This window comes from Pistacia vera, unplaced genomic scaffold, assembly GCF_008641045.1.
Source record: "Pistacia vera cultivar Batoury unplaced genomic scaffold, PisVer_v2 Contig198, whole genome shotgun sequence".
NCBI lineage: Eukaryota > Viridiplantae > Streptophyta > Magnoliopsida > Sapindales > Anacardiaceae > Pistacia > Pistacia vera.
The window spans coordinates 627,969-649,856 of record NW_022195999.1 but is presented as its reverse complement, the minus strand read 5'-3'; the positions used below and the strand labels follow the sequence as shown (position 1 = coordinate 649,856).

The window sequence follows — 21,888 nt, the reverse complement described above, 5'->3', positions numbered from 1 at the left end:
TTCGATTACGTGGATAAATTTATAGCCATAAATAATTTTCAATTATTTTATAAAGAAGCTCAATAAAGATTATAAAAAAATAAAAATAAAAATTAGGTAGAAAGCACTCAGCAGGCTCGGTGACCAGGGAAATTACCAAAAAGGGCACTCTCGTATTTCCTTCACAGTCTCCGTACCCACTAAGGTACTACCACAAAACCCCACCCCCGAAAAAAAGAAAAAAGAAAAAAATATTAATTCCCTATATATATTAGTAATAGTACCTACACCCCCACAACATTTATACTCTCTTTCTCGTCCTCTCTCCTTCTTTATATTCAGATCTTGCACAATTCACTATCTTCTAGTCATCTTAAACCATTATTTTGGAGATATCTTCACTGGGTGTTGTGTGATTGAATGAGCGAGGAGGTTGTTGTTGTTTCAAGAAGGAAATTCGAATCAGGGCTTGTGATCCGAAGCAGGTCTCATTGGGGCAAGTGCGGTTAATTTTTCAAATTTACTCAACTTCGTTTGGTTTCCAAGAAAGTTTTTGCTTTTCCCAGAAGTTTTAGTCTTTGCTTGAAGAAATTTGGGAGAAAGAAGAGATCTTTGGGTCAAAGATGCAGCAAGATCAGCCGAAGAAGGTTACTTTCTCTCTCTTTCTCTATTGGGTCTGTTTGGTTGCCGACAAAGTTAGAGGATGATTAGATCTGGTTTATGGGTTTTCCTCTGTTGAATCCCCGAGGAAGTTGATAAAAAACAAACATGAATTCTTCACTTAGCCTAAATTTTTATTTTATCTGGACTATTTTTCTGTTTTTTTGTTGGGATCCTAAAAGTAGACCAGATAGAAACTAGAAATTCTTGTTATACTTAGTTTCTCTGCAAATGTGTTAATGTTTTTCTCAGTCTTGTTTTCATGGTTCGTTAACAGTTAAATTTTGGATGAAGTTAACATAGCTCATAATTCTGAACATTATTTGCAATGTTGTTGTAAATCTATGGGTAACAATTGTTATTATTTGTATGGTTGAATAGGAAGTGCTACCGCGATTCAGATTCTACTGGTAATTTGAGGGAATAACTGGAGTTCATTAAATTCTATGCTTGATTTCTTGATGGCAAATATTGTTAAGCTATTATGATTCTTTGTACATGAATTTGTTCTTGAAACTTTAAGCTTCTATTATTCGGGTTTGTTCATCGTCTTAACTGTCATTCTTCATCTGATGAATTCAAGGGTCTTCGTGTTTTAGAAAGTTAGGAATTTCGGTGTTGGATTTTTGCATAGTTAGGGTTTGGTTCTGTCTCTATACCCACATTTGCTTGCATGTGTTCTTGTTCATTTATTTTGAAGTCTGATTTTTTGTTTCCATTTCTGTTAATGCTTCAGGACTTGAAAGACAAGGATTTTTTCACTGAGTACGGTGATGCCAACAGATACAAAATTCTGGAAGTTATTGGGAAGGGAAGCTATGGAGTTGTTTGTGCTGCGATTGACACGCATACTGGAGAGAAAGTGGCAATCAAGAAGATACATGATGTTTTTGAGCATATTTCTGATGCCATTCGTATCCTGCGTGAAGTCAAGTTACTTAGGCTTTTACGGCATCCTGATATTGTTGAAATAAAGCGCATCATGTTGCCACCATCGAAGAGGGAGTTTAAAGACATATATGTGGTATTTGAGCTCATGGAGTCTGATCTTCATCAAGTCATCAAAGCTAATGATGACTTGACCCGTGAACACCATCAATTTTTTCTTTACCAGATGCTACGTGCACTTAAGTATATGCATACAGGTTATCTTTTCCCCTTGTTTGTGTTAATTGAGTTAATTTGTTCTCTTCATTCTGCAATTAATTCTATTTTGTGCATGTGTTAATAACTTCTTGTTGTTGCTAGCAGCCGCCCTTACATATTGTAATCCTTTCTGATTCGCCCGCCCCCCGCCCCCCCAAAAAAAAAAAGAAAAAAAAAATTCTTTGTATTATGGTTGATATGATCAGTCAGTTTCATGTCTAGAATTATTTTCTGGACAGGAGGGGTGTTTCTCAAAGTGTTTGCAGACTTTTTTCTGATTCTTTGTTGTTTGGTTGCAGCTAATGTGTACCATCGTGATCTTAAACCAAAAAATATATTGGCAAATGCCAATTGCAAACTCAAAGTTTGTGATTTTGGACTTGCAAGAGTTGCATTTAGTGACACTCCAAGTACAGTTTTTTGGACGGTATGTACTTACAGTAGATTCATCTGCAATCTTATTGTATGTCAATGTATTGTGTAATTTGGAGTTTGTTGATTCTGGGAGTGTTTACGAAATTGTCTTTAATGCTATTTGTATTTTCCTTATGTGCCTCACAGGATTATGTCGCTACAAGATGGTATAGGGCTCCAGAGCTGTGTGGATCATTCTTTTCAAAGGTATGGCTAGCCCAAAATGTGTCATCTTCTGGCTTATCTCCCTTCTTTAGATTATATTAGAATTGACTGGAGCTTGGATAGTTGTACAATGGGTTAATTTGGTATAGTTCTGTTGTTCAATTCACTACTTACCCATACGAAGATGGATCTCTGTAGCATCTCCCGGATTTACACAAGATCTGTTTTTTATTTTAACTTGAATGAGTGATAACCAGTGAGATGTATTTGAAACTGCTAGCATGTGTCTCTGTTATGAGCTATGGCATAGTACTGAAGCAACACATTTATTTCTCTATGAACTGCTTGAGTGCTTTATAGTAAGCAGTAATGCTAGATTAAAATAATTGTTGTTCAGGGAGGACTATGAACTCTCCTGGAAGTTGAAATGTCTGTCATTCAGGTAATTGTGTCAGGTTATATCTGTATCTCTGGAGCGGTTTCCTTGCAGTGTCAATTTTCTGATTTTGGTTTAATACTCATTGACTTGTATTACTTTCTTCATGGCAGTATACACCTGCAATTGATATTTGGAGTATTGGCTGCATATTTGCAGAGGTATTGACTGGGAAGCCATTATTTCCTGGTAAAAGTGTTGTCCATCAATTAGATGTGATCACTGATCTTCTTGGAACACCTTCACCTGAAACCATTGCCGGAGTATGATACATCTCTCGTTTCTTTTTTGTTTTTCTATTTCAATTTTTTTTCTTGATAGTTTGTTATGGTGCCATTTTTTTATTTTTATTTTTATTTTCCCAACTTCTTGATAGTAAATTTTATTTTGAACAAATGCAGGTTCGAAATGATAAAGCAAGGAAATACTTGACAGAAATGCGAAAGAAACCTCCCGTGCCATTAGCACAGAAGTTCCCAAATCTAGATCCTTCAGCACTTAGGCTATTGCAAAGGTTGATAGCATTTGACCCGAAGGATCGGCCTACTGCTGGAGAGGTTTGTCTTTTGCACTATTTATTGCAATAGGAATGTCACTACAATGATTTATTGGACCTGCTAATAAGTGGAGCTTTAGGGCATACACCTTATTTCTGCATAATATTTAGGCTTTTCAATTTTTTGATTAAACAGGCACTGGCTGATCCCTACTTTAAAGGCCTGTCCAAAATTGAGAGAGAACCTTCTTGTCAGCCTATCTCAAAGTTGGAATTTGAATTTGAGAGGCGAAGGGTGACAAAGGAGGACATTAGGGAACTAATATACCGGGAGATACTAGAATACCATCCTCAGCTGCTCAAAGATTACCTGAATGGAACTGAAGGCACAAATTTTCTCTATCCCAGGTTCTATTGCTTTCTACTTAAAGCCTTAATTGTTTCTTCATTTTTTAAATTTTGTTTTGTATTTCTTTTTTAGCTCTTGTTGACAATTTAATGTATCTATTGTTGCAGTGCCATAGGCCAATTCAGAAAGCAATTTGCATATCTTGAGGAAAATAGTGGCAGAAGTGGCCCAGTGATTCCTCCAGAACGAAAGCATGTCTCACTTCCACGGTAATACTAGAAGTCAAGTATCACGGTCTTTATGTTATTAGTTTTTCCAATTGAATGTGAATTTTCTACATCTCTCCTTAGTTATTTCTTTTGATAAGGCTAGAGGGGAAGCCAAAAGAATGCATACAGTTAATACATTTATGTATGAATTTCAAAACCAATGATGAAACAGTTTAATTGCTACAGAGTTAAACTTTGTGTCACTTATGTTCTAGTGGATGCAATTATTTTAACTGTCTGTTGTTTCCAGGTCTACGGTTCACTCAAGTACAGTCCCTCCTAACATACAGCAGCATGCGGCTTCCACTGACAACCGCCAAATGACTAATGAAGCTTCTAGAAATTTTAGAGTAACAGATGCGATGTCCGGAACACAGTCCAAGGTTTTACGGCCTCCACCTAGAGTTCCAACAGGTGTGAAGGGCTTGCTCTTTCTTTCTCTCAGCTTTCTTCCTTTTGCATATGATCTTTCTGGCTTATGCTAGCTTTAAGTCAGACAGTATTGGCAGTTAATTGGAGTAAACAGCTCATACTTGTGAAATATTGGGGTTTGTCAGTTTATTTAGTTTGTAGCAGTTGAAAACCTATTAGTATCCACTAGGCAAGTTTCCATATCAGGTCGCTATCACCACTCACTATCTTATCATGTTTATGTGTGTGGAGCTGGTTCCTGAGTGGGAACCATTTAGGTTTGGGTTTGGTTACCAAAACCACTAGATATGCCCTACAGGAACGCAATTTGGGATTGTCTTTTTCATTGGGTCATAGAAACTATTCTGCTAGACTTCTAGCATTTTGACTTGTTTGGGTATTAGCTAGGTAGTCAACACTTTCATTCCTTTGGTGTAATAATAAATTACTAGTATGTGCCACTATATAGAAACCCGTTTTGGGATGATGAGGCTTGGAACTGGAGTAGCATTTTTTATCCTGCTAGACTTGGTTTTTCCTTGGTTTGCTCTTGCATCTTCCTTCCTAACACTTCCTTTCCTATTTCTTTACAGCAAAACCGGGGAGAGTTGTAGGTTCGGTTGTACCATATGAGAGTGGCAGAAATGTTAAAGATACCTATGATGCAAGGACAGTTTACAGAAATGCAGTCCTTCCTCCGCAAACTGTCTCACCTCATTGTTTCTTCCGGACCAACAGCTTGAATCAAGAGAAGTCTGGAGTTGAGGCTGGTAGGGGTTCTTCCCATGTTAAAGCAGAACCCCAACAGTACATAATGGCTGCCAAACCAGTTCCTGGCATGCCGGTTGACGTAAACACCAATCCATATCACCAACCACAAGCCAAAGTAGATCAATTGACCGATCGAATCACCATTGATGCAAAGTTGCTACAGGCTCAATCCCAGTTTGGCGCAGTCGGTGCTGCTGCTGTTGCTGTAGCTGCACATAGGAATGTGGGAACCGTGCAATATGGGTTGTCTTAGCTGAGTATTATGTTAATGTTAGAACGTGTCATGCCATTGCTAATATGATGAGAGGCCCTTAGGTTGGGAATGGGGATTCTTGGGGGTTATTGGGTTCTCTTCTTTGGAAGAGACTATTTATGTCCTTGTGTAATTATATGTTATATCCATTGAATTTAGAAATGCAAATAATTTGTTTCTCATTGCTTTAGAAATTTCCATTGCTCCAAAATGAAAGAAGTTCACTATTTTTATCATCCTTTCTGAAGATGGACTTCTGAAGATTGAAGTTCTAGAGAAGATCAGAACAATATTATTACTATTNCGGGAGATACTAGAATACCATCCTCAGCTGCTCAAAGATTACCTGAATGGAACTGAAGGCACAAATTTTCTCTATCCCAGGTTCTATTGCTTTCTACTTAAAGCCTTAATTGTTTCTTCATTTTTTAAATTTTGTTTTGTATTTCTTTTTTAGCTCTTGTTGACAATTTAATGTATCTATTATTGCAGTGCCATAGGCCAATTCAGAAAGCAATTTGCATATCTTGAGGAAAATAGTGGCAGAAGTGGCCCAGTGATTCCTCCAGAACGAAAGCATGTCTCACTTCCACGGTAATGCTAGCAGTCAAATATCATGGTCTTTATGTTATTAGTTTTTCCAATTGAATGTGAATTTTCTACATCTCTCCTTAGTTATTTCTTTTGATTAGGCTAGAGGGGAAGCCAAAAGAATGCATACAGTTAATACATTTATGTATGAATTTCAAAACCAATGATGAAACAGTTTAATTGCTACAGAGTTAAACTTTGTGTCACTTATGTTCTAGTGGATGCAATTATTTTAACTGTCTGTTGTTTCCAGGTCTACGGTTCACTCAAGTACAGTCCCTCCTAACATACAGCAGCATGCGGCTTCCACTGACAACCGCCAAATGACTAATGAAGCTTCTAGAAATTTTAGAGTAACAGATGCGATGTCCGGAACACAGTCCAAGGTTTTACGGCCTCCACCTAGAGTTCCAACAGGTGTGAAGGGCTTGCTCTTTCTTTCTCTCAGCTTTCTTCCTTTTGCATATGATCTTTCTGGCTTATGCTAGCTTTAAGTCAGACAGTATTGGCAGTTAATTGGAGTAAACAGCTCATACTTGTGAAATATTGGGGTTTGTCAGTTTATTTAGTTTGTAGCAGTTGAAAACCTATTAGTATCCACTAGGCAAGTTTCCATATCAGGTCTCTATAACCACTCACCATCTTATCATGTTTATGTGTGTGGAGCTGGTTCCTGAGTGGGAACCATTTGGGTTTGGGTTTGGTTACCAAAACCACTAGATATGCCCTACAGGAACGCAATTTGGGATTGTCTTTTTCATTGGGTCATAGAAACTATTCTGCTAGACTTCTAGCATTTTGACTTGTTTGGGTATTAGCTAGGTAGTCAACACTTTCATTCCTTTGGTGTAATAATAAATTACTAGTATGTGCCACTATATAGAAACCCGTTTTGGGATGATGAGGCTTGGAACTGGAGTAGCATTTTTTATCCTGCTAGACTTGGTTTTTCCTTGGTTTGCTCTTGCATCTTCCTTCCTAACACTTCCTTTCCTATTTCTTTACAGCAAAACCGGGGAGAGTTGTAGGTTCGGTTGTACCATATGAGAGTGGCAGAAATGTTAAAGATACCTATGATGCAAGGACAGTTTACAGAAATGCAGTCCTTCCTCCGCAAACTGTCTCACCTCATTGTTTCTTCCGGACCAACAGCTTGAATCAAGAGAAGTCTGGAGTTGAGGCTGGTAGGGGTTCTTCCCATGTTAAAGCAGAACCCCAACAGTACATAATGGCTGCCAAACCAGTTCCTGGCATGCCGGTTGACGTAAACACCAATCCATATCACCAACCACAAGCCAAAGTAGATCAATTGACTGATCGAATCACCATCGACGCAAAGTTGCTACAGGCTCAATCCCAGTTTGGCGCAGTCGGTGCTGCTGCTGTTGCTGTAGCTGCACATAGGAATGTGGGAACCGTGCAATATGGATTGTCTTAGCTGAGTATTATGTTAATGTTAGAACGTGTCATGCCATTGCTAATATGATGAGAGGCCCTTAGGTTGGGAATGGGGATTCTTGGGGGTTATTGGGTTCTCTTCTTTGGAAGAGACTATTTATGTCCTTGTGTAATTATATGTTATATCCATTGAATTTAGAAATGCAAATAATTTGTTTCTCATTGCTTTAGAAATTTCCATTGCTCCAAAGTGAAAGAAGTTCACTATTTTTATCATCCTTTCTGAAGATGGACTTCTGAAGATTGAAGTTCTAGAGAAGATCAGAACAATATTATTACTATTGACTTCCTTGTGGCTAGAGAATGTTTAACAACCTAAAAAAATCTTTTCCGAATCCTACTAATTTGACAATGAAACTCTCAACTGTTCATTCTTTTGGTACTAAAACATCAAAATCACTAACAGTCCATTCTGCAACTTGTTCCTGACTACTAACATAAATTTCAGTCCCCAAGTCTATTGATGGCCAGTGTCTCTTTAGAGGTTCTGCACCAGGATCCTGATAGAAGTAAAGTGATTGAGATAATCTTCCAACATCAAGCTCCCAGGTCCTCGGATCACCGATCCAACCCTCGCCTCTCTTTGTTGGGTATCCGTAGTTGCCCCAAACCGGGTGTGGCAGAATCTGCAGGATTTCCTGAGGTTGAGGATTGCTAAATGCATCACAGAGATTGAATGGCTCCTCAGGATACTCAGCATTTCCTGGAGAGCAGTAAACATGATAAGCATCATATGGGAAGTTTTCCACATCTGTCCGATTGATGCGGGTCCTGTTCGGAAGCGTGTGATAAGGTGGACAGTGTTTAAAATCATCAGGTTTGCACCAGGAATATCCTACTTCAGGATTTATAATCATCTCACTGTAACGAGTAACATCTGAAGTCACATTCCCATCACAAGGCTGGCCATTGTTCTTCCAACAGCTTCCGATGTCCATCAGGTAAAATTGGCTATGTGGACCCCCTCCTTGCTTTATGTCTAATCTGAATTTCACCTTGAAGTTGGGTGACTGTGGAACCTGAAACAATGGTCTGATGTTATGCAACAAATTTGACCAAAAAAAGGTTCAATTTTTTTTTTTAAGGAATCTTACTATTTTCAGCATTCCCCTGGTCTGGTAATGGTAACCTCCAGAGAATCCTGTAGTGGCATCAGCCCTCAAGTAAAGCATCAGCCATGGATATTTTGGTGATGTCTTCAACAAATGGTGATAAATCCAACTCCCTTTCCCAATATCCTTCTCCCAAGTGACACTATAATAAGAAGTGCCATTTCCGGGTAACACTCCATCAGTAACATTAGCATCCAAATCCCATGTCCCATAAAAACTACCCTTTAAGCTACTGTTATTGTCCCCTATCAGACGGGTATAGTTGTGATACATCAATGGCATGTTCATGCAGCCATCGCCGAAGCACGGAAACCGAGATTCCATTGGAAATGGCCCATATCTCTCTCCATTTTTGGGGCACCTTGAAGCATATGTGTCTGTGTTACCACTCTTGAGCATCACCATCCAAAATTGCCATGGCCTCGGCCTGTCGTCCACTTGACATTTGTTTCCCAAGTAGATTTCTTTCTTTGCAGCATATCTATCAACACTTTTTGTCTTTATTCCTGCATAGGAGACGTTCAATATTCCAAGCCTGTTGTCTTTCTCATCCACCAAATGCTTCACCTCGACTGCAGGAATAAAGACAAATAAGTTTAGCAACCAAAAGAAAAAGAATATTGTAATTTACAGGAAAATATATATAACATCCCGTCCCAAGATATTGTCTTCGGATTTCTCTCTAACTTATAGAGTGTCCCTTTGACTCATCATTGAAAATGAATCAAAAGTAGATATTAGTACTCGTCTCAATGAATAAGGGGGACGTGCTTTGAGCCCACTATTTGAGGTGGGGTAAGAGACAAATCCTAAGGTGTTACAGGATAAATTGTCTGACCTTGATCAATAAGGTTAAAGCAATCTGCCATTCTGGGACTTCCCGAGTTCGGAGCTTCTTCACCGACTTCATTGCATTGATTCCAGGACTCAATGGCGACCCTAAGACTATCTCTTTTCATTCCAGGATCTCCAAGAGCTGACATATAATCTGAATCCTCTCCCTCACAACCCAAAATACAAATTCCTGAAACCAAAGCAGCAAGCAGAAACAGCCTGCAAATCCTCCAGAGCTCCATTTCTACCACTCTGTGTTGAGTTATTTACGATATCAATACAAAAAGTATAAAAGCCGGATCACATATAAAGAAAACTTTGGAGTATTGAGATTGAACTAGTTTTCTAGCTTAACAGAAGTTGTTTTGTTCAGGAATTTCAAAGAAAGTGGAAGTCTCCATGAAGAATAGAAGTTGAATGTTACTACTTCTCATTAGTAAAATATAATCTCCAAAATCTCTCCGTTAAATTAGCTAGAATTTTGGTCAAGTTTTGATATATTAAGGTTCCACGCAGCCCTGGAAAAGTAAATCCTGTAGAATTTTAGAGTGTAAAGGCATTGTACATGCACATCTCTATAGATAAATTCGGAAGCTCTTCAATCTTAGTTGAACTTGAATTCTTTCATGGCATAAACTTTTGAACTTGGGAGAAATTTTTGATAGCTGACTCTCATTAGATATTTGTTTTGATAAAATCTTATATTACTAATTAATTATAATATTAAAATCATTTAAGTAAATATAGTATGACCTAATTTGTTTTACTGAACTTGTAAATTTATCTCTCCATATATATATATATATATATAACTACATAATCATTGTGTTTGATTAGATGTGAAAAAGAAAAAATATATGGGTTTTTTTTTTTAATAAATATAATGCACTAAGAATTTTTAAAATTTTCTAACTTATTTTTATACCCCAATTCATTCAAGCATTACCCTTTTACTCTTTTCTTTTTAATACATATTTTGTTTCAAAATTTTAATTATGTTTATAATAAAGTATATGTTATTAAGAACATTTGAATTTGTAGGGTGGAGTAGATAGTTGCCAACTTGCCATTTAAACTAATTTTTTTTGATTGCATGGTTATTAAAGTTAAATTATTTAAAACCAAAAAAAATTGACAAAATTATGATTATAATTTTATTTCTAATCTTTATCCTCATCAATTTATGATATACTTTTATTTCCATTACTTCATATACCTTCTAAAATTTTGAAATTTATTTCAAATCAAGTATTAACCTAGAGTTGAAGCTTATAAAGGGAATTAATATTTCTGGTATGAATTGTTTTCTTTTTTCTTTTTTATACCTCAAGGTATTTGACTTTAAAGTAATTTCATATAAGGATAAGGATAAAATTATAATACATCAAATATTTTTAGAATTGGAGTTTTATTAGATAAAAGATGGGGACAAATAATATCACTCAAAATATGTACTTGTGTTTTTCTTTTTCTTTTAGGGGCATTTTGGGAAGTTCATTTAATAATGAACGAAATATTTATATTATTGGATGTTTACGTTGTATAATTTAATTATTATTTTCAAACATCAAATATCATAAAAGAATGAATTTGTAGTATATCTTATTGAAGTTGTGTTGTAATTCTACATACAAAATAATATTAATGATTATTTTATAAGTAATTTAATTGTTAGGAATAATAAATTTTATACTTTTCAAATAACAAAATACCCTCCTGTGGCTTCTCTTAAGTCTTAACCACTTAACCTTAATAAGCGTTCTTCTAAGAATGTTTCCGTTAGTTGTGGAGTTTATCGGGTTTTCGCGTTCGCCTTCCATAGTTAATTGTGCAGCTTCCATAATACGGGGGGCAAATGACTAAAAACTAAAAAGGCCATATTGGCTTTAAATTTAACTAAAAGGCCATCTAGTTTTTTAGTCTTTACTGAATGATCTTATTTTTTATTAAGGCAAACTAATGACAATTAAACACTAATCATGACTTAATTAGGATTAATGAAGTATTGTGTAATCTTTTAAAAATTAAATATATCCCAAAAAACTTGAAATTCTTGCAAACAAATCCAAACATAACATCTTCATCTTCATCTTCTTCCTCCTGCCATTAACGCATCCCTCCCCTGGTTGCTGTTTATTCTAAGCTTCGTCTACATCTTCTTCTTCTCGCCATTGACATCTTCTTTGCCATAGATCTCCCTCCTCCTCCTCCTCTTGACATTTCGTCCAGGTATGTGTATCTCCCTTTTCCATTTTATATTTTGATTACAAAGATTTAATGATGGATTAGGTTTGAGTTATGATTTTGATTTAGTTGTTTAGGTTGTTGGGTTGTGTTTGATGTAATGCAAGTTGAAAGGAGTGAAATTTGTTGAATATTTTCTTACATTGTGGATAGCTGGGGGTGGTAGCACCGATTGTAGGTGGAGATGACTAAAAATCTGTTCTAGATATGATGGATCGCTTAAGCGATTTGATATGTCTGGTATAATGCAACAGATCGTAAATCGCTTAAGCTATCAGGTATATGGCAGAAGATCGCTTAAGAGATCTGCTATAAGTCTAGTGTATGGTAGCATATCGCTTAAGCAATCAAGTAAATGACAGAAGATCACTTAAGCGAACAGACTTGTTTATATTAGATCGCTTAAGTGATCTAGTAAGCGATATACCAGATCGCTTAAGCGATATACCAGATCGCTTAAGTGATATACCAGATCGCTTAAGCGATACACCAGATCGCTCAAGCGACTCTGCAAATGCTTTTTAAAATCTTTCAACCCTTAATACATCAGTTAATAATATTTTTTTTTCTTGCATTATAGGTACTTGGCTATTATTAGACATGTGACACGTTGTTTTGGGTGTTGAATATTTTGGTGAGTAGGCAGAGGAAGAAAGTTGTTGGAAGTGGATTGGGAAGAGCAAAGAAGTTATACCAATTGATGTGAACACAAAGGTTAGTTTTGATGAGTTGATTGATGAAATAATTAGAAGAGGTGATTTGAGTTGCTCACGTAGTGATATAGTTGTGAAGTATGTTTTAAGCAGAGTTCCTGAACATTATAAGATACCTCCTGCTATATTAAAGTCGGATGAAGGTATGAAGTTATATATGATTGATGTGGGTGATAATGGTTCGAGGCCGATTTTAAGGGTTTCTTTTGTAGATAAACCATTGGAAGTTGGTTTAAAGGAAAGGGATAGCGAGGAAGTTGGTGGAGAGAATGCTGGTTTTAATTTGAACTACGAGGGCATTGATTTCTTAGTTGAAAAATCAAGAGTAGGCAGTGATTTGGGTGGTGAAGAGGACACTATAGAAAAGGTTAGTCATGTGCGGCAGAATGAAAATGTTGAGGAAAAGGACCCCGTACATGTTCCCACAGATGTAGAGTTTCCTTTAAATACAGATTATGCAGAAGGTGTAGTTTGTGAGGAAAAGAACATTATGGTCCTTCATGTAGGTTCAGAGGTGGCAATTGCAGGTAGTAGTGAATCAACTCATGTTTTTATTGATGGATCAGACTTGCACATAGGTTATTTATTTGACAACAAAGAGGCACTGGTGAGGAAGCTAAAACTTGTTGCCGTGAGAGGTAATTTTGAGTTCATCACCAAAAAGTCTAATTCATCGGTAGTGACGGTTGCATGTTGTGACCGAAGGTGCAAGTGGCAGGTTTATTGTAGAAGCTTGGTAGAGTCCAAAAAATTTATTGTTAGCACATATACCCGTGAGCACACATGTGGTTTGGGACATATTTCAGGTGAGCATTGACAAGCCTCCACTGATGTTATTGGACAATTTGTCAAAAGTCAATTTGTTGAAGGGAAATGTCTATCTCCTAAGGACATTAAGAGATTTGTGCGCATAGAGTTGGGGATGCGTTGTTAGTTATTGGAAATGCTGGAAAGTGAGACAACATGCATAGGATTTTGTGAGGGGCATGCCAAAGCATGGGTACGCAGTATTAGAAGCGTACTGTTATATGCTTGAGTTGACAAACCAAGGTAGCAAGATAGTTTTGAAGTGGGACAAGAATACGAGGTTTAAATATTTTTTTTGTTGCTTATGGTGCTGCTATAAGGGGTTTTGTAAACATGAGAAAGGTGTTGGCTGTTTATGATTGCTCTTTGATGGGAAAGTATGAAGGTACATTGTTGGTGGCCACAGCACAGGATAGCAAGAATCACACATATCCCGTTGTATGGTGTGTGGTTGACTCTAAGAACGACAAGTCATGGACTTGGTTTTTTTAGCAATTACGTACGATAGTGCCTGACAGTGACGAGTTGTGCATAATATCCGATAAGCATAACTTTATAAAGAAGGGGATTGCCACTATTAACCCTTAAGCACATCACAGATTCTGTATGAGGCACCTTGATGAGAACATAAAATAAAAGTTTAAGTGTGTTGGCCTCCTTCATACATACTACATGGCAGTAAAAGCTTATCAAGTTGATGAGTTCGAGGAGCACTTCCAGCAAATCCAAATCAAGGATGATAGAATTGCTAAATATCTTGAGCATGATGTTGTTTTGAGTGATGGAATAGAGCTTACTTTCTTAGAAGAAGGTTTGATGTCATGACCACGAACATAGCCGAGTCTATAAATTCGAAGTTGTTAATAGAAAGAGAATTTCCAATAGTTGCCATTTTTTATGAAATCCAGAGGACATTGTCATGGTGGTTCCATGAGTATCGTACGGAATCAGATAGTTTTACCACAACCCTTGTTCCGTCAGAGAATGCATGGAACTGTCAAATGCACTATTTGCCTATCCTCTTAATAATCAAGAGTTCACTATACACGACAATGGTCTGGATGCTCTAGTTAACCTTCTTAGTAAAACTTGCAGCTATAAAGTGCTTGACATTCAACGTTTGCCTTGTCCTCATGCACTAGTAGCACTGAAACACCAACGAAAGCTGGATTTTGGTTCAAGAATTTACATGGAACTTTGCTCCCCTGTTTACATGGCAAATCACTACATGCTGGCTTATTCAGAAACGATATATCCAGTTCCTCCAGAAGAGCAGTGGGTGGTGTCGCCAGAGTTGGTTCACATTATCATCCATCCACCATTCAAGAAGACAAAAAATTGGAGAAAAGAGTTAAGAGTATACCATCAGTCTGTGAGGTTCCCCGGAGGATGAATAAATGCTAAATTTGCAAGCAAATGGCCACAAGAGAAGCAGTTACCAAAATCAATCACATGCAGATCCAGAAAATTAGGTTTGAATTGATCAGTAGCAAGAAAGCAAGCAATCTGCAGATAAGATCAGATCGCTGAAGAGACATAAGATCGCTTAAGCGATCGGTTGTTATCTACAGATCTAAACAACATATCTTTTAAGCGATCTTAGGTTGCTTAAGCAATCTAATGTTCAGATCTGTAGATAACTGCTCTTATCTATAGATCTAAACATCAGATCACTTAAATGACCTAAGATCGCTTAAATGATCTGCTGCTCATATCTGATCTGAACACTAGATTGCTTAAGCGATCTGCTGCTCAGATCTGATATGTGACCACCAAATCACTTAAGCGACGTAAGGTCACTTAAACGAAAACGATATTTTCTTATATGCAGATCTGACAAGCAGATCGCTTAAGCTATCTGATGAAGTTAATATGTTTTTCTTTTTTGGTGCATTAAATTGATTTTATTTCCCTGTATTTGTAGCTATGTCATTAAGAAGAAGAGTGAAATCGAGAGATTTGCAAAGGCCAACCGTTGAAGAGGAGTTGTTTTCAAATTTTTATGTTTTAAATTTAATATTTACCTTGAATAATTCATCCTTTATAACGTATTAAATCAAATTAATTATTTTTCATTTTCATCAATTTTAAAAAAGGTTTAAGTAAGTAAAATTTCACATATTACCTCTGTATGACACTGATTGCTGCCCAAAAAAGTAAGACAAGCAAAATAAATATTATCAACATAATTGTCATATCAAGACAATCAATCAATCAATTTACTGAATCAGTCACGAGTGTGGCATGTTAGTAGAAACATACCTCATTTCACAAATGTGGATGGTTATGGTTGAATATAGAGCTCACCCATGATACGAAATATAATTTCTCATTCAAACGTGCACAATATCAAAAGATTAGCGAGATAAGAAGCAAAATGGCTTTGGTTGCTTAAACGATCCATGAATCGCTTCAGTGACCAAGACCAAAAGTAAAGAATCGCTTAAGCGATCTTGATTCTGCCTTGGACATGATCACGATCGCTTAAGCGACCAAGGGTAAAAGTGAAGAATTGCTTAAGCGACTGGACGTGATCGCTTAAGTGATTAAGGCTGAACATACTGGATTGCTTAAGCGACCCATCTAGTCGGATGACCTTTATTTTGCCTTTGACAAGATCGCGTAAGCGATTTATTATCGCTTAAAAGACCAAAGCTAAATAGACAGGGTTGCTTAAGCGAAACCATATATTGCTTAAGCGATTAAGGGTAATTTACTTTGGTACTTTAAAAACATTAAAATTTGTATTATATAGAATCATTCTATATTTTAATATTTCTTTTCCATGTTTATGTACAGACATAAAAGAATTAATTTAATTAAAATATAATTTTGAAAAAAAATCGATTAAGTGATATAAATAATCAAATCAATTGACACAAGACAGATCATGGTCCATTGAACTAATCATACAATCAAAATTCAAGCTTATTTCAATCTAATCATTCTCAAATACATCATCCATATTTATGAAATCATGTACGTTTCTACTAACATGTCACGCTCGTGCGCTATGACATTTATCCATATATTATACGGTTATAACCTTAATATGTTTTGATGGAATTAGGTCGCAAATAATCCTTCTTAATTGGCCTTAACAAGTGTTACTAACCGATGTCGCTTAAAATTAACATTAATAATCATGTGATGTTGTGAATGTCCGAGGTTCACATTAACGTCACTTAATATAGGGTTGACAACCTACTCCAAAAAAAAGAAAAAGAAAAAAAAAGAAGGGAATCACTTAAGCGATCCAGTATTTATAAGCGATCTTGTGAAAGACATAATAAAAATAATTCAAATACACTGGATTGCTTAAGAGATTTCATTTCTTGCTTAAGCGATCCTGTGTATTTAGCCTTAGTCGCTTAAGCGATCACGTACAAGCAAGAATCAAGATCACTTAAGCGATGCTTTACTTTTACCCTTGGTCGCTTAAGCAATCATGTCCAAGACAGAATCAAGATCACTTAAGCGATACTTCACTTTTAACCTTGGTCGCTTAAGTGATCACATATAAGGTAGAATCAAGATTTGTCCAGATGCACAATCGCTTAAGCAATTTACTATCTCGCTTAAGCGATTATTCGCTTTTACTCGTGGTCGCTTAAGCGATTTGGGATCGCTGTTAGAGTCATGAAAGTGACTCTATTTTGTTGATAAAAAGATCCCATATGTAATTGAATTGAAGTTATATTGAGACAATTAAGAGAAATTATGAATTTATGTATAAAAATCATATTTTGAGTTTCTCTTACTAATTTAGCATATTTGAGATGAATTTGGAAATGGTGTGAGTTGATATTAGGTTATGGTTTATGGATTAGGGGTGATTTTGTCTCATTTATGCTATTTAGGGTGTAAAATGTCATGTTTCAAGAGGTTGATTTTATCACTTTTCAATCATGTAGGGACCAAATGGAAATTTGCCATATTTTGTATAAAAATGCAGCGCATGGTCACAAATTGGGTGGCTGTCGCCCACCAAAATCCTTCACCTTCTCCGATCAGATTCCGACGAGCTCTGGCGACCCTTCGTATTCCACTTGCACCTATCACATCGTCTTATATCACCACCGTGATAACCATCATCGCCACCGCGACGTTTCATCTTCCAGCCGCGACTCTTCTCATTCCAGCCGTGATTTTGGCATTTTTCGGCGATGCTTGGGCTCCTGGTGGCTGATCTTCCCTCCCCACGGCCGGATCTAGCACTTACAAGCTTCAGTCGCCGCAAAAACCGCCAGAATCCGCCATCTAGCTATCGCGCCTCTTCACCTTCTAGCCGTGATCTCTCCCATTTCCGGCGACCTTTCATCTTCCCAACACATGATCTGAACTTCCTATCACTAGAGCTTTCCATCGGTACCTTCGGATCCCATTTCTGCCACCATTTTCTGGAAGACCCGTCGAAAAATTAACATTTTCCAACGAGTACGACTGTTCGTATTCCAGGCTGTCCATTGGTTGTTTTCGCTCCTTCTTCGCATCATATTGCTGTCGGTTACTTCCTCTCCGCCATGATCAGCTTTGTTTCCATCGTTTCAGCCTCCGTTGACACCACTATGAGCGACTGAGTTCCCGGTTGTCTGTTACGGTGTAAACAAGATTGAGATATACTCCATTGCTCTCCTCATCAGCTCTCAACTAGTTGGATGAGCCCGAATGTTGGAAACTTGTTTAAGTTTCTTGTATTTAGATTATATTTGTTTTCGTTTCAGTTTGTTTGCGATACTTTAATATTATTCTGATGCCCGACGTGCTGAATTGATAATGTCCATAGAGAATGTTTATTGATATATAACTTTTCGTATAATTGAATGTCGGTTTGAGATTATTGAATGTTTATTATGACTATAAACTGCTTCAGTACTGATTGCAATCAAGTTGTATTAGCGTTTAATACCATTTCTACTAGGAATGCATTTGTTGTGTAGTTAGTTGATTGGATGATACAAGTTGATAGGTTGTATTTGTTAACGTTGTACCAACTAGTGGTGTTTAAGGGTTTAGCGTTTTTCGGTTAGTTGATGATAATCTTTAACCAATTGATCTGTAACTAAGACGACGAAGAGACATGATAGATTATACCTAGATTGCCAGGAGATATTTTTATTGATTTGTCTAGCCTTGTAGGTTTAGGAAATTGAAGAGCGAGGAGAGGAATTGTGAGAGTTGGTCTTGAGTCAAACCGAACCCGTAGCGGCAATGCTTTTAATATTGTGTTTTAGTTAGCAATTTGTTTGATGCTTTTTAATTTCCTGCAAGTAATTAATTTCCTTAGTTTTAATCAATCATTCTGCCAATTTCTCTTTCGCTAACTCAAATATAAATTAGGTCATTAGTCTTGCTCTCTGTGGATTTGACCCTGCTTACCGCTAACTACGGTATTTAGGTTTAATTTTGTGGCCTTGATGACCGGTCCGACAAAATTTTGACGCCGTTGTCGAGGAGCAACATGCTTTTGACTTTTTGTGTGTTTGGGTTTGTAAATACTTTAATTTTTCTACGTTCTTTAGTTTTCATTAGGACAATTTCATTCGTGTTTGTTTTTATTTTGCAGGAAGATCGCAATTGGGGAAATGCTGCAGTGTGTCATGTGCATCAAAGTTTAAGCGTGACCTGATTGTGATATTTTCTAATCTTTTTAGCTTTAGTTCTTGTTAATCATTTGTGTGATGTTTGCATGTTTCTGTGTTTATTCAGTTTGCATATTTGTATTAGTTTTGTATATTTTGTTTTTATTCATAGGATTTAGTTTTTGATTTAGTAATAATTTCTTTTTATTTGACTGTTAGTTTTAGTATGTTGATTGTGTGGATAATTTTTTTATTTTTTTTTTATTTTTTTTATTTTTTAGGGTGTTATCATATTTAGCTTTACTTTTCTTTATGTGTGGTTTTTGAATTTGCTTTTAGTTATTTTTCTTTTTCTTTTTCTTTTAATTTTGATGTTATGGTTGTTGGTGGAACCTTTGGTACACTTGTAATGAATGCTTGGTAGATAGTCGTATCAACCAATTTTAGTACCCTTGGATTTGAAAATAGAAAGCACGTAGGATGGATGATAATATGTATCCCATGCACAACCATCTAGCTTCTAAGATTCCTATCATAGGGCAGCCGCCTAGGAATGGTGGCATTTATGAGTTTTCTCCTTTGGACGATATAGACTCCAAGTTGGAGTCTTTAGCCTATCAATTTGACACGTTCATATCCATACAAGGGCAAGCTTCTAGGCAACCACTTCCGGTAGGCCAAGTCAGGATGTCTTTTCTATGCCTTCAGACTTTTTAGCTTTTGAGTACATATTTGAGGAACCAGCTCCCTACACTTTTGAGGAGTAAGTGCAAGATGCACAAAGTTTCCAAAGACGGAATGATCCGTATTCGAACACATTTGGTAGTGAGTGGCATAACCATCCTAATTTTGCATGGCAGCATGAACAATATCAGAATGTCTCCCATAATATGCCATATAGTTCTTCCAATCAACAGGGCAATTATTGGGACATGTATTTGGTCCAACTAACTGCCCAACCTAAAATCCCGCCCCCCGTCTAGCAGCCTACTCCAGTGCCAAGTTCATTGGAATCAATGATGGCTCAAATGCTCTAAACCATGCAAGAACAAAAAGATGACATGAATGCTAGGTTCAATGACTTAGAGCAGCATTATCAAATATTACATTCCCATTCCCAATCTATTTGTAAGCTAGAGACTCAAATTGGTCAAATAGCTGAAGTGGTTTATAAGAGAGAGGAAGGTCATTTGCTGAGTCAACTTGTAGATAATCCCAATGGTGCACCTCACCAAACAGGGTGTCATGAACAAGCTAGGCTTGAGAGGGAATTATATGTTGAGTTTGGAGAGAAAGAGAGCTTAGAGGGAAACCAAGCCGAGATGAGTGAAAGAGAACCAACCATAGAGTTAGGTGTGCCGAGACATAAAAACGAGGAAGTTGGGGAGAAAGAACCATCCTCTGTATTTAACATGCCGATAGAACCTTGTCCTTAATACCTAGAGTCGAATAATGCATCCAACTTTAAGAAAACTACTAGGATTGAGGAAATAGTCGAGCTGTTTAGACAAGGGCTGATTGATATTCCACTTCTTGATGTCGTGAAGCTCATACCTGCCTATGCTAAGTTCTTAAAAGATTTGTGCACATGCAAATGGCGTATTAAATTCAAATATGCCTTCTTGGGAACTCGTGATACCCTACTTGTTGCTGAATGGCGAGGGTTATATAAGGCACCACCAACGTTTCAACCACCTTGAACTTGATGTTTGCACTCAGTCTGGCTGAAGACTTAAAACTTAGTGCTGGTGGGAGGCAACCCACCTTTTTAAATATGTTTTTATTGCTTTTATGTTCTTGTTGTTTTTGTCTTTGCAGGAATTGTCATGTTTGGAAACTCATTAACTAGTCTAAGGCTATGCTTACGCATGCTCCACAAACTCCGCTGGTGACAACCCCACCATTATTCCGCATGTTTTATCTCTCCACCTTATATGCTGTTAGTGTTAGATTTATTGTTTCTCAAATATGTTGGACGATTTTAATGTTATTGATCATATTGTCATTCGAGATCATTTGATGCTAAGTTGGGGAGGATGTTTGTAGTTATGGGTCATTGAGGACAATGTCATTTTAAGTTGGGGAGTGTTGATTAATTTTTATTTTTGTGGAGTATGTTGTTGATCTTATTTTTGGGAAGTGTTGTTGAAAAATATTGTTAGGAAGTGTTGTTGATGATGTTTTTGTGGAGATTGTGTGTTGAATGGATTGTGCATCATATTTTTGTGGCATGATGATATTTTTTGTTGAAAATACGTTGAATCTTACTCTTGTAAGTCCAAAAGTGGTTAAAGTGAACTAAAGTGAGTTATTTTTAAATTTTTTCATGAATTCATGCATAATCACCATTTTAGAAGCAATTGATGTGCTAGTTGAAAGGTTTTGTGAGGTTTTTGAAAATGGTGTGTTACAACATGGTTTTAAACATTGAACTATTGGTTCTATTTTGTGCTAGATTTGTCCATAATTGTGGTTAGACATCGTTTTGAGTAAATGTCATGTGTTTTAGTGTTTATGCAAGTCTCCCACATACTTTACATGCCCATGGAGCAAAGTTTCATTTATTATCTTGCGTGTGTTAAAAGTGCTTAAATGTTGCTTGATGATTTGGTTTTGATTTGTAGCCTAGTTGACTCAAGTGAGTATGCCCAAGGGGTGTTCTACACCTAATCCTCTGAAGTTATCTAGCGGTTGGCCTAAAGCTCGTTACATAGGTCCTCTAGAAAGCTTAATAAGTCATTATATAGATCATGAGCTTTATTTAAAAAAAATATATATATATAAGTCTTGGCTTGTAGCCTGGTTGGTTCGGGTGAGTAAGTCCGAGGAGTGTTTTATATTTAGTGCCCTATAGCCATTTGGTTTGGGAGTCATTGACCTAAAGCCCGTTACACGGACCTTCTAGAAAGCTTAAGAAGTTAAGATAAGAAAAAAATAAATTAAAAAAAAGGTGATGAATGAAAAAGAAATTATATGTCAAAATCTTGTGTGGAAAATGAGCAGTATGTTGTATGTACATAAGTTGGGGAGTTTTGTATGACATTTTAACATTGTGATATGAATATGAAATGTGTGTTTGAGAAACTTGAATGGAGATAGGCAAATCTTGACATAAACTTTAGTTCTTTATTTAGGATTGTGTTGTTTGCTTGTTGTGTTCAAATTCTTCACTTTACCTTTTGATGAATGCCTTGGGTG

At 36.7% G+C, this 21,888-nt stretch overlaps 2 protein-coding genes across 3 annotated transcripts; one reads left to right on the top strand and one right to left on the bottom strand.

The window, feature by feature from the left end:
- Nucleotides 1-378: 378 nt before the first annotated feature.
- On the top strand, nucleotides 379-7,581 carry LOC116128212 (mitogen-activated protein kinase 19-like). 2 transcript variants are annotated; one of them, XM_031413906.1, is made up of 11 exons: nucleotides 379-626; nucleotides 1,376-1,784; nucleotides 2,085-2,212; nucleotides 2,347-2,406; nucleotides 2,914-3,063; nucleotides 3,202-3,357; nucleotides 3,493-3,630; nucleotides 5,660-5,733; nucleotides 5,842-5,943; nucleotides 6,194-6,357; nucleotides 6,948-7,581. In XM_031413906.1, the coding sequence occupies exons 1-11, from the start codon at nucleotides 603-605 to the stop codon at nucleotides 7,376-7,378; spliced, it is 1,836 nt and encodes a 611-aa protein (XP_031269766.1). In that variant the 5' UTR covers nucleotides 379-602; the 3' UTR covers nucleotides 7,379-7,581. The 2 variants fall into 2 exon arrangements, with proteins under 2 accessions (XP_031269766.1, XP_031269764.1); XM_031413904.1 differs by lacking the exons at nucleotides 5,660-5,733; nucleotides 5,842-5,943; nucleotides 6,194-6,357; nucleotides 6,948-7,581 and adding exons at nucleotides 3,813-3,914; nucleotides 4,165-4,328; nucleotides 4,919-5,544 and having other exon boundaries at nucleotides 3,493-3,704.
- A 185-nt stretch (nucleotides 7,582-7,766) lies between these two features.
- LOC116128262 lies at nucleotides 7,767-9,586 on the bottom strand. Its single transcript, XM_031413978.1, has 3 exons — nucleotides 9,332-9,586; nucleotides 8,493-9,077; nucleotides 7,767-8,417 (listed from the first exon to the last, which is right to left on the bottom strand). The coding sequence occupies exons 1-3, from the start codon at nucleotides 9,584-9,586 to the stop codon at nucleotides 7,767-7,769; spliced, it is 1,491 nt and encodes a 496-aa protein (XP_031269838.1).
- Nucleotides 9,587-21,888: the final 12,302 nt, after the last annotated feature.

Bases quoted from the DNA above. Each gene is read 5' to 3' on its own strand.
- LOC116128212 (XM_031413906.1), top strand. From the start codon at position 603: ATGCAGCAAGATCAGCCGAAGAAG. The intron at 627-1,375 runs GTTACTTTCTCT...TTAATGCTTCAG, and splicing joins AGCAAGATCAGCCGAAGAAG to GACTTGAAAGACAAGGATTT. The intron at 1,785-2,084 runs GTTATCTTTTCC...GTTTGGTTGCAG, and splicing joins ACTTAAGTATATGCATACAG to CTAATGTGTACCATCGTGAT.
- LOC116128262 (XM_031413978.1), bottom strand. From the start codon at position 9,586: ATGGAGCTCTGGAGGATTTGCAGGCTGTTTCTGCTTGCTGCTTTGGTT. The intron at 9,078-9,331 runs GTAACACCTTAG...CCTGCAGTCGAG, and splicing joins AAGGTCAGACAATTTATCCT to GTGAAGCATTTGGTGGATGA. The intron at 8,418-8,492 runs GTAAGATTCCTT...CCATTGTTTCAG, and splicing joins CCAGGGGAATGCTGAAAATA to GTTCCACAGTCACCCAACTT.